This window comes from Maylandia zebra, linkage group LG8 (genome assembly GCF_041146795.1).
Source record: "Maylandia zebra isolate NMK-2024a linkage group LG8, Mzebra_GT3a, whole genome shotgun sequence".
Lineage (NCBI taxonomy): Eukaryota > Metazoa > Chordata > Actinopteri > Cichliformes > Cichlidae > Maylandia > Maylandia zebra.
Window position 1 is genome coordinate 21,093,058 of NC_135174.1, and position 12,650 is coordinate 21,105,707.

Genomic DNA, 12,650 nt, shown 5'->3' on the forward strand with positions numbered 1-12,650 from the left:
TGTCCCAAAGCTTTGCATGTGTCATGAGTGTTGGGGTGCAGTCGCCACTTTTGGTTCTGCAGCCAGCTGTCACTCAGCAAGATGTGGCTAGGGAGACAACAGTTTGAAAGAGCTGTGGACAAACATGCGCATACAAACCCACCAGAGTGATCAGTAAGTGTTACAGTGGCTGTAAGAATACATCAGCACTCCAGAGAGAGTGGAGTTTAAACTGAGGACAGTACCATGGGTGTCAGATGTGTCATCTAGAAAGCAGTCCCAGATGGTGTTGCCACCACCGCTCTCACTGATGGGAGGCTAATGTGAATAGCAGTCTGGACTTGGTCCACCTCCAGGCTGCCCTATATCAGTTCAGTCCAATCTAGTCTGTCAGGAACCCACTTAGAAGCTTTTCAACATGTTTGATTGGTTCACATGTACCTGTGACACAGTTCACTGTACTGAGTCAAGGAAACATGCATGATGACACATTTTCTGCTTCTAAGGACAGGTTCTGGATTTTCATTTCAGAGAAATGGGGGGAAAAGTGACAAGTTGAAGGGATTAATTTATTTTAGAAGGACCGTAATACCTTTGTCTGGGAAAGAGTAGCCGGTACCGAATGAATGCTTGATTTTTATTTATTTTATCTTATTTTTCTCACTATTTATGTATCATTTAGATGTGGGAGGAGGCTATCATTTTGGGAAAGGAGCTGGCTGAGCAGTACGAGAATGAAATGTTTGATTTTGAACAACTCAGTGCATCCTTGGTAAGTAATGTTATGTTGTTAGTTAGCTTTACTTTCAAGTTGCAAACTGCAACATTATTAGGAGATTATACTGACCTTATGCATATGCATGTTTAATGGATTTAATCAATTTTAGGGAAAGTGACAAAAAGATCAAAATGCCCTACAGAGTGCTTTTTAAAAAAAAACCATTTAAATCTGGAGCATCAGGAATGTTGATATTCAAGACCTGCAGCCCGTGTCTGGAAGTACAAAGACATGACAGCTACAGACAAGAAGGGGCACTAAAAACTTGGGTTAACCCTTTATTGCACAAGTATCATACAAACCCTTTGGAGTTATTTTGCAATTTTAGGTGGAAGATTATAAAATTATTCTGATGTTTAAAAAAGGAAGGGTTAATATTTTGGAAAGGCCAAACCTTTTATTTTCCTTTTGTGTTACCAATTTTTATAGCAAAGAAAGTTAAATATTCAAGTTTGAGATTTTGAATTCTTTTGGACTGATTGTCTAATAACTGTGCACACTGTGTATAATGACTATAGTTACTCATATATCACAGATACATACAGGTGATGTAAATATTACTGTAGTATGTCTAATTTGTAATCTCTTGAGACTAAAAAAGGATAAGGGAGAAATTTACCACTAGTTTGAGATAAAACACAACTGCATCTGTAAAATATGCAAGGAAAATGCATGTGCGTGCTGTCCCTGCGTCTAAAATTTATCTTTGATTCTCTCAACAGCGGAAACAGGCGCAGTTCTATGAGAATATAGTGAAGGTCATCCGGCCTAAACCAGACTACTTTGCTGTAGGCTATTATGGCACCGGGTTCCCCTCCTTCCTACGTGTGAGTATATACACTGACATACTCAAGGCGGATAAGCACAATGTGGGTGAGCCACTTGTCAAAAAAAGATGATCAATAGATTTAATAGATTTACCGGTGCCTGCTTGGTTCTCAGCCTCAGCATTCAATACATACGTGCTTCACACATATCTCTCCCATGAATATTGTTTTGTTGTGGCGAGGCTCACTTGTTCAAAGCCCCACCTAGTCTGGCTTTAACTTACTCACTCACTGAGACAAACTCTGAATCATAGGCAGCTGCTCCATGTGTGGGTTGCGGAGTAGATCAGAATTATGCGCTGAGTGGATCCCCTTCAGTGTGGGAAAATGGAACGTTTCTCTTGGAAAAAGGCAGACAGCTAAGAAAGATACAAAAGCAAGAATGAATGAATACATCAGTTTCTATCCCCCACTTCTAGCATGTGTGCCTCGCTTTCATTCACCATGTATCACTTTTCCTCAGTGTTAAGAGACCTGTGTAAGTCACTGTGAGCCGGTCCACTCAAAATCTTTGCCTGCATTTGCAGTTGCCAGGAGTAGTTGTAAAAACTGCAGAGCTTTGAAGAACAGCCAAAAAAAAATCTTGTCTGTAGTAAAAGACTGATCAGACGGCAAGCAAAGCACTTAAGTCCATTTGCCAAACTACAGCTGGACACCATTTTTCCAACAGCACGAGCATCACAGTGTCGGGAAGATGGTGTTCCGGTGAAGTTCCGCTCAAGGTGTCCCATCACCACCTGCACAACAAAACCATGTACCCAGCACAGAGTGAAAAAGGCTGTCTGGTCCCATTGTAAATTGCTTTCAGTTGCTGAATCACAGGTTACATTCCCCTTACGTTCAGCTCTAAGCTTGTTTAAGCAGATGGAGCTGCAAATGTTCTTTAAAGTGGTGGCACCACAATGAGAGACACTGATTTCTAAAATGACCACCAGAACTGAACACTGATTTTTCTGAGCTGATGGAAAATCCGCCGCCTATTTATAACATCTACCAAGTAAAGCAGGCTGCTTAACCTGAATTGATCTCTTTTTCCTCTGTAAATGTCCCGGCTGGCCTTGTGCCAATCTGATCACGGCATATCAGAGATTAAATACGTGTTTAATTGGTGTTTGATATCTCAGCACAGTGTCTGAGGTGCTGCTGGGTGCATATCTGCCCTCTATTTCATTTCACTTGCTCAATGATGTGTTTTGTCTTTTTTTTCTTCTTCTTCATTTTAAATGTAATCTATATTAGATCATTTTTTCTGTGTTGCTGTGTCACAGTAAGCTTAATGTTAGGCCTGAGATTTTTTTTTTTTTGCAAGAAGAAAAGTAACAGTGCTGATTAAATTTGCTTTTAATGTATGACCTGTTATGGCTGTTTTTCAGACTGTCATCTGGCATCTTACTGAAGGACATTTTATTGTACAATCAGCCACTAAATGGCCTAAAAGTCCTCATGGAATAAGATGATATAAAACTCTAGTTTTAAGAACTGTGATCCCCGATCATACCCTTTTCATTCTATTATGAAGAACAGCCATTTCTCAAGGGCTTTGGCTACTTTCCGATCTCCGCAGCCCCCCCGTCTAACCCCTTTCATCTGGTAGGGCAGAAACTCCATTATAGACAGGGCAAGCTGCACTGGCCTAATCTAACAGGCTCTTTAAAGAACCTTTGAGGATAGCTTGGAGCTCTTATTTCTTTCTCTGTTTTATTCTTTTTTCATGTTTGCCCTTACCTGAAATAACCAGAGATGGTATAAAAACCAACACTTAATTTACATTTGTATTCTTCCATCTTTTTAAAAAAAAAAAAAAAAAAAAAAAGGTGGAGCATTCTTTGTACTACATTAGATGCAAAAGAGTTTACAAGCTGGTCATGGTTACTAGTCCACTGTCGTTAATTATTTTTTACTTGTTAAACATCAAAAAGCCAAAGATTTATGACATTTTAAATGTTGTTATGGCGTTGACATTGTTCTCTTATAAGGGCCCATCCTGAAATACTTAATAATTATATTAAAGGATTTCTGTGTAGGTATATTGGAAATTTGATGAGGTTTACTAATGGATAAATACAGTTATAGAAGAAGGCTTTCTCTATTGTTTGGCAAGATAGCTTCAAAATTATATCCCAATATGTTGAGGAAATGAGCAATAATGATTTTTATGTCAATATAGAAAAGAATACTGATCAAAAATAGATGAGTGCACCTTGCAGGCGAGAGCATTTATTAGTGCACACAAAATAAATGCAATTTTCCATCCGTCTTTCCCAATGAGCTACTGTCACTGATGACAGACTGCCTAATTTGAATTGTGAATCTAATACCATAAGGTGCCAGCAGCAGAAGCATTATAGTGCAAAAGTAGGGACATAATATATGGAGTGACACAACATAAGCCAAATGTAACCACAAAGTATTTTGTACCCAGAATGTTGTATTTTGGGTCAACTTTTTTAACTGTTTCCTTTGGGAACCCTGGGCAAGATACTAACCATGAGTTACTCTCCATTGGATCCATCGGAGTGTGATTGTTAGCCAGAAAGCACTTAAGCATAGAAAAATGTGATTGTACGAATAGGTGTGAATAGGTGAATAAGACATGTTGTGTAAAGCGCTTTGAGTGTTCACGTAGAGTACAAAACTCTCAAATGGAGCGCAGCTAGCAAGACTTGTTTACTCTTGGGTCATACACCACCAGCTGTTTGTATTCCTTCTTCCCCACTTAATAGCCTGGTTGCGGTAAAAGCAAAGCGGTAAAACAAGTTTGTTGTTTCCAAGCAACACTTTTTTGGATATATTTGGCAGAGTTGGATGTTGTTGAAGGAGCTGCTTTGTTAGGTATTAAATTGTCATCAGCAGCTGAGACTGCTTTCACTCTCAGACATGCCTGGGCTTGTCTCATTGGAGTTCTGGACAAGGAACACAAACATATGGTGTTGCTATATGAATGATGATATGACACTTTGTCATGTGATAATTCATACTGGTGTTAATGTTGGACAATATGATAAGGAGGACCCCAAATTATCAGTCACGCCTTGTATTGCTTTTTGTTGCAGCACTGCAGTGTCCTCAGGGGGAAAAAAATAAATTCCTCGATGAAGACATTTCGTAACCTCCCTCCCACATACTAATTGATTTTATGCAAGAGTACATAATTCAACTGCTTATGATTTATTAGTTGTTAATATAGTTAGTAACTAAGGTGCTAGTGGTAAAAGGCTACAGATAACATTTTAAAACATCAGACTCGATTAGGTCATTGACTCCAGTTGCTGTGTGCTACAAAAGAATATCAGAGTGGTTTTAGATTGTTTTCATCAATAGGTCTATATTGTATAAATGGTTATATTATTGTACAAAAAGATCAAGACCAGAATATTTAACCAAAGTTGTCTTTTTAACCTTGAAAATTACTTTTCCAAAAAGCTTTGTATCATTTCATTTTTTTTGTTATATTTATTTTCTATATTAAAAAAACCTTACGGAGCAGTTTCAGCTTTCAAATGCTTAGTATTTCCTCTAACCATTGTTTCCCTCACTTATTTATTCCTTTCTCCTTTCTCTTCCCATCAGTCCTAAACTTTACTTAATCCCCGTATTAAGTTTCCTGTGACAGCTCAGCTTATAGAGTGGTTGAGGGTGTGAGAGTTGGTTTGAAATATGTATCCTAAGACTCCACATTCGGAGACACTCTGATATGAGCTGTCATGTTCTATCAGTCAAAATGTTCCTCAGACAGACTTCTGAGCACATTCAAGCAGCTGAAGGCACGTTCATGGCTCATGCATTTCTAGGAGCATTCCGTGCACTCTTCTCTTATAATTTATTTTTGTTTTGGATTAAAACAAGATGACCTTTTCATCAGTTTATATGCCAATCTATGTAGTAGATTCAAAGGAACTATCCATCCATTTCCGTTGGCTTTTCTTTGTAAAGAGGGGTATGACACAAAGACCTTAAGACCTCAAATCCTGACAACATGAATTTTATTTAAAGTCCATGGCATTAAGTTATGTGACCTGTTGCTGTTTTGTCACTTGACCGTTGGAAATTGCTTTTTACCCACTAGCCAGAAAGAAAAGACCATTTTAGTATGACTCATTATCTCACTGAAAGTGGTTTTCTTTTCCAGAACTAGCCAGTGTGGGTTTGAGGGTAATGAAAAGGAGAATTATGACATTGAGATAACTGTTCACACGACCTGAATGCTCAACGAGCATAATGCGAATCTGCTGTCTTCTTATGAATAAGAAAACAATATGCAGTGCTGGAGAAAGACTAGCTGTCTTCGTCCAGATTTTAATCTGTCTTAGAGAAATGCAGACTCGTGACAAATTAAAGTAAAAAAAACAAAACAACTTGGATTGTCTTTGTAAAGTTTTTGTGCCCGAGGTGTTTATCATCCCTGCAATTCATCTCACTAATAAATGAAAAGTGCCTATGTATCACTGTGTGTATTCTTTGGCTTTTATGGATAGTCATTCACGAGGTTCGCTAATTTTTATTGTTCTTGAAGCCTAAGTAAGGGCAGTGTCAAGTTTTAAATCTTTGCTTTCTGCAGCATTCTGCTCAGAGGGGTTGCACATGCACAGTGAAACTGAGAGGATAAGGAAGAAACTAACGTGATAATTAAGACTCTCACGCAAGTCTGAAACAGAAATGTGCTCTGCCATCTGTGCATGAGAACAGATAGCACACATGTAGCTCTTGTGCCATGGCTTATGGGAGAGAAATTACTAGACTTATATTCCTATGTGTAACCCTTACTTGTAAACTGTCTGTCGTCTAATTTCCTTATTATGCTTATAAACTAAGTCATATTCAGCCTCATATCCAGTGCACCACGTCATGGTTTCCAGAAGACACTTAACTGCTGTAATGCAAAGATGACATGTCATGTTACTGCACTAATATCTGACGGGAAAATTCTCTGTGTCTGCCTTCAAAAACATTACAATGTTTCAACCACATTAGAGGTTATTGTTAGAAAGAGCCCACAGCAAAATGCATTTGTATGTCAGTTGGGTTAAACAGAAATACTCCTCAAGCAAGCCAACTCTGATCTTGGCTAGGATTCACTTAACCGAATCACTGAATCGGTTCCGAGAACTTTCTGTCACGTGCATTTCCAAATGTTTAAAATGGAGATTATGATGATGCATTTGAACCCAGCGACAGTACCAGGCAAAGTAGATTTGCAAATCAAAGTGCTTTTCTCATTTCGTCATGGTCTTGCATGCTCTTTGTGTACTATTAGTGTGTGTACTTTAAATATATATTCATATTCATAAAGTAGTGTACCTCATGCATATATATATTGCAAATGTAAATTCGAATTATGCATTCATGAAGATGTTTTTTACGATCTTAGTGTCTTCTTCTGTGTCCTTCAGAACAAAATGTTCATTTACCGCGGGAAGGAGTATGAGCGGCGAGAAGACTTCGAGGCACGTCTCCTGACACAGTTTCCCAATGCAGAGAAGATGAAGACAACGACACCACCCAGCGAAGACACAAAGTCTTCCTCTGGACAGTGTATCCTTAGCACATTTACTAAGCAAATCTTTATTTTACTTTTATTTTTTTTTTAACTTTAAGGCGTAATTTTCAAAAGGTTGTTTTTCTTTTTTTTTTGGTGCAGCCACCATATTAAATTATATCAGTGCACAGAATAAGAGTATATAATTTTTATTTTCCACAGAATGGCTACATACTTGCACAGGAAGAGGTTTCTTAGCTTTTAAGCAAAGTGAAGCACGGACATTCTGGCAGTTCATGACATCACCCCATTTAACGTGAATGACAAATTGGACTGAATCATGATGCAATTACAGTCATGTGAAAAGTAACATTTTCACATTATTTCATGCAGTGCAACTGTAGCTTGCCTTCACCAGTGTATGAATGTGAGTAAATTAAATAGCTGGGCAGGTGCTGTTAATCAAACATATGTGGTGCGCGTGATCACCTTTGTAAAAGCAAAGTTTGTGCAGTTTCCTGGTCTGGAGCATTCAGGTCTATTTTAGCACAATGCTACAATTTTCCAAAGACTGGATGTCTCCGCAAATTCACCCCAAGATCAGACTCTGCAGTGCACGGAAAAAGATTGAAAAATCCCAAGAACTACATCTCAGACACTACAAGCCTCAGTTAGGATGTTAAATGTTAAAGTTCATGAAAGTATAATTAGAAAAAGACTGAACAAATGTGTCTTGTTTGGAATTGTTGCCAGAGGAAAACCTCTAGCCTTTCATGCAGCATGGCTTAGGTTTGCAAAGTTGCATTTGCACAAAACTTGTGGAACAATGTCCTTTGGACAAGACCAGATTAGAGGTGTTCACCTATAATGCACAGCACCACATTTGGGAACAACCAAACACCTTGCAGTCTCTTAGTTGAACTCGTCAAAGGGTTCAAGAGTCAAATATCAGGCCACCTGTCCAACAGCAAATGACTGGCCAAAATTAGGTCATATCCCAAGCACAGCAGCAAATCTATGAAAAAGAAAAGAATTGTGTTGTTGCAGTGGCCCAACCGAAGTCCAGGCTTAAATAGATTGAAATGTTGAGGCAGGATCTTAAGAGAGCTGTGCACAATGCAATCCCCACAAACCTCAATAAGCCTAAGTAATGTTGTAAAGAAGAGTGGGACAAAATTCCACAACGGTCTGAGAGGCTGATGAAGTCAATACTTGAAGAAAACACTTCAAGTCCAGAAAAAAAAAAATTTTATGAAAAAAAATGTTATTGCTTTTAAAAGTGCTTTGGGTGTACTTGGCTTTTCACAGGGCTGCAGCGAAAACTGCTCTGAAAACTATCTTTTTCAGATGGCTGTATAGGTCAGTCCAGAAGGTTAATAATATTACTGTCATTACTATGTCATCTTTTTTTTCCAGTAGCAATACATTACAACAAATTGTCAAGCACAGTCAGCAGTTGCGACAGATTAGCTGACCTCAGTGCCAGATGAAAGCTCGGGGCATGTTGTTTAAACTGCATTAGCCTGCATACAGTTATAAGATGCTTTGTAAATCCACCTCCACCCCAGCTTCTCCATTTCGTATCATTTCTGACTTGATATACAGCATAGCGATTGCCATTGATGTGTGCTGTGTTCTGTGAGGGCGTTTCTTCCCGAAGTCCTAGAACAGAGCTAGACTGCAAAATGTAAATTACTGCAGTATTAACTATAAGGTTGAATCGCCACCAGCTTCTGAGTAACTTCTCTTCAGTGATGTGTGTACAACAGTTTCATTTATTCCTTGATGTTTCTGCTTAAGACATCCAGTGTTTTACCGTGAAGCCCATTCTCGACCTGCCTGCCAAGTTTCAAAACAAGTCTGTCTCTGAGCAAATACTCAGGTAATAACAAAGTCCCTGCTCTTCACTTCTTCACAGTTACAGTGGATAACTCAGAGTCACATAAGATTAATTTCAATCTGGCAAAGCCAAGTTTACTTGCCCCCAGTCATTCAAACGGGTCAGCGAGCTTGTGGTGACACACGAGTCCAAGTGCATTCGCATTTTCGTGTGGCGTTCTGACTTATGCTATGGAGAAAGGCGATTAAATCTTGATTTAAATGTGGGTCTCTGTAGAACAAACAGCGCTTGACCTTCTTGTCGTTCTAGTGGTTATTACCTTTCAGCAACCATCTGCTGTTATCAACTGTGCCAAGTACAACATTGTTCCTCTGACATCATTAATACCATTGTGTGGCGCGTCAGGGCCACAGCAAACATTGGGCCCTCATGCTCCCCTTTGTACACATTCTGTACGCCAGCCATGTGCTGCATCGCTCAGCTGTGCAAATTCACTTAGGTATGCCATCCAACGCATCAATGGGCATAATTAAAAGAAGACATTTACATGGGAAAGCCTTTAGGCAAATATACCTGCGCAGTGATCTTATCAGAAGCCCAGTCAAGGCACTGGTCACATTCCCCTGCATTGATCTTTTCAGCACGCTGTTGTCTTGCTCGCTAAGTGTATCTGATCAGAATATGTAACTTTGTTAAATGGCCTAGATTAGACAGCCGTGTTTAGAGACTGACAGAGGATTGCTCCATATAAACTTTCCATCATGCGTTTTCAGCTAACTCTATAACTTCTTCAACTCTCGCAGTGCTGTTCTCTCTGTCCCCCTCTCTCCATTTTCTCTCATTTATTCCCTCATTCAGTGAAAAGATCAGTGGTGCATAGCAATGAGACTGAGCTGTTTGAGCCACAGGGTCACAGCAGCAGGCAAAGCATACCCCAATCTGACCTTGCTTTGCCAGACTATGCTACTCCATCAATTCTAGCCCGCCAGCTAAAGACATGTAAAAGGCGTAATTGGGGTAACGCGGCTGATTTTAAACTGCTTTAATAACCTGTTTATTAAAGCAGAAGTTCAGAGGCTTCATTTTTTACGTGAAGGCTGAACTTTTTCAGCTAACTTGGGAATAGGTCTTATGTTCATTAAACAGTGCGCTGCCCTTTGCGAGTAAGCATAGACGGGAACATCTGGTCCTCGGTATAACATAAAAGGCTCAAATGTTGGGGCACCTGAGTCCAGCTTTTCTGTGTAGTCACAAATGGGTTTTTTGTTTTTTTGTGGTCTGTTCATCAAAAAGATTATCGGTCCTTCACAGAAAAAGTTCAAGCATCCCATCTGCACACATTGATCGCCATTTCTTTAATCATTATAGGGTTGTGGCTCTGGATTGGCACTGATTCAGTTCATATTTTCTTTATAATTATTTGCTAATAAAGCCAGTTCGCACGCTTTGAACCATATGGTGTGGTTTTGGAAATGGGAAATGCAATATGGTGTACTAATTTTCCTAGGAGACTGTGATTATGTCTCTTTATGCCAATAAGTGAGACAGATGAAGGTGGGCCGAAGAAAGCAAGTAATGAGCCTGTGTAAGGGAAGCCATGTATCCACAGCCACTATGTAACACCATCATTTTCCTGCTGTGAAAAGTCTGTTAACCTGATTTGGCAAATTTCCTCCCTGTTAGTCATGTGCCCCTGTCAGGTGTGCTGCAGCTTATCTGCATGTCTGACATCTCAGGCTAACTTTAGGGCCTCCCAGTTATGTGTGGGAGCCGAAAATGAATTTATTTCCCACAATGAGGCCATATCTCGGATAGTTAGTCAAAAGCCAAATGCAAATCACAATAATTCCTGTCACAGCTGCCCTGGGAGGCGGTTTGTCCTGTGTTTGACCTGAAGCAAAGCAATCAACCTTTGAATCAAGCTGTGGATTGCCCATAACAGTTTTAATTTACTCAGGTACTGATTTTTCTCCCTCCCCAGCTTCTACACGGTAAATGAAGTCCATAAATTCCAGTATTCCAGGCCGGTGAGGAAGGGAGAGAAGGATCCCGACAATGAGTTTGCGGTAATTCCCGTCTTTTTCTGTTTGTTTACTGTTACTTAGTTTTTCCCCATTTATTTGGTTAACTTCAGACATAAAATTAACATAAAGACTGTGTTACTGGACTACAGTAGAACATGTGAGTCTACGTTTACAGGAGCGGTAGAAATGGTAGGTTTAAAAAATGTGTACCAACCAGTAACTGTTAAAGAATTCCAGTTATACTGACAAAGAAAGAAAAATCTTTTTTCTTTGTCATTTACACACATTCAGAGATGAAACACAGGAAAAAAAATACGAGTAAATTTATGAAATAATTTCCCAGGAACAAATGACTCAGCTCCATTTGCAAGTTGCACACTTGCAAGATAATGTACTTAAGTAGGTTAAATTAGAGTAGGTAGGTTAGTAGCCTCCGAATCAAAAAGCTTGTCAGTGTTTTATGCTGAGATGTGGCAAGTGGAGTCGAGCTGAAAATGGATTTTCATTTTTGCCTGTTCTCATCAGGTTGCTGTTGTGTCACGGCCACCACCTTGAAATTTACTAGCGTAGGACTGAGAAATCTTTCAAGTTTATGATGCACGTATACTTACGTAGATATTTTCAGCACAGAAAATCAATAGCACCGCAGAACATAGAGCTAATTTACATAGGCAGAAGAATTTACACCGCAGAGGAGGGATAGACGGAGGATTTTATTCATCTTTGAACACAGGAGAAGGTGGTGCCAACAAGAGCATCCAAACAAAATAAAATCGCTGACAGTGATCTATCTCCAGTTTAGTAAATGCAACTATTACTGTCAAGTCGTTTTTTAGTTTATCTAGAGAGTTATTCTTTGTGCGCACTTAATAACCAGGTAGCAATAACAAGGACGACAAATTAAAGCCAGTCACGCTTTCCTCTGTGTTTACTGTGGCGTCACTTCAGCAGAACAGGGTGATGAATTTCACTCATCTTAGACTTGCTTCCCTTGTCAGACTGATTGGACTTTCTCTGTCCTGACAGAGCGATTATGGATATCTATTGCCTGACATATTGTGTCTGTCACATCTATTATGCATGTCAATAAACACAAATCCTTGTCATTTGCAGATGCTCCTGAGTGAGTAGTAAGTAGATTTTAAAGACAACGCAGTCTCTAAATATTTAAATAGAAGTATTAGTTTTCTTTTCAGATGTGTTGGTTGTTAAAAAGAGGCTGGAAACTACATTTGGAGCAGACCTCACTTGCAGGTGATCCCTGCCATGCAAGTTCTTTTTCTCAATGTGTACTGTTATTTGAGATTATAAATATTTGATGCTTTAGAAGCTATCCAATTTCATATCATATCCCATATTACAACTCCAATAACAAAAAAGTTGGGCTGATGTGTTTGTAAATAAATAACAGAATGCAGTGATTTGCAAATCGCACAAGCCCAAACCCAAGAGGCGGAGCTTCTCAGAAGTAAAGATGGGGAGAGGTTCACCAATCTGCAAAAAAACAAACACATCTACACATTTTTGAAAAACAGAATAATGCCCGTCAATGTAAAAATTGTGAAAAATTGAAATATCTCATTATCTATAGTACATAATATCATCAAAAGATAGAGGAAAAAGTGGAATCTCTGGGACAAATGACAAGACTGAACATCACTATTGGATGTCTGATTTTCAAGCTCTCAGGTGCATTTAAAACAGGCACGATACTCAGTTGAAAGGC

General features: G+C 39.1%; 1 protein-coding gene across 2 annotated transcripts in view; it reads left to right on the plus strand.

The window, feature by feature from the left end:
* dock1 (dedicator of cytokinesis 1) overlaps positions 1 to 12,650 on the plus strand; it is a 208,748-nt gene that overhangs the window by 177,437 nt on the left and 18,661 nt on the right. For both annotated transcript variants that reach the window (XM_004561173.3, XM_004561174.3), the window contains exons 39-43: positions 662 to 751; positions 1,480 to 1,584; positions 6,975 to 7,116; positions 8,861 to 8,942; positions 10,882 to 10,966. In XM_004561173.3, the coding sequence (XP_004561230.1) occupies positions 662 to 751; positions 1,480 to 1,584; positions 6,975 to 7,116; positions 8,861 to 8,942; positions 10,882 to 10,966 (504 nt within the window). The remainder of the gene's footprint in view (positions 1 to 661; positions 752 to 1,479; positions 1,585 to 6,974; positions 7,117 to 8,860; positions 8,943 to 10,881; positions 10,967 to 12,650) is intronic.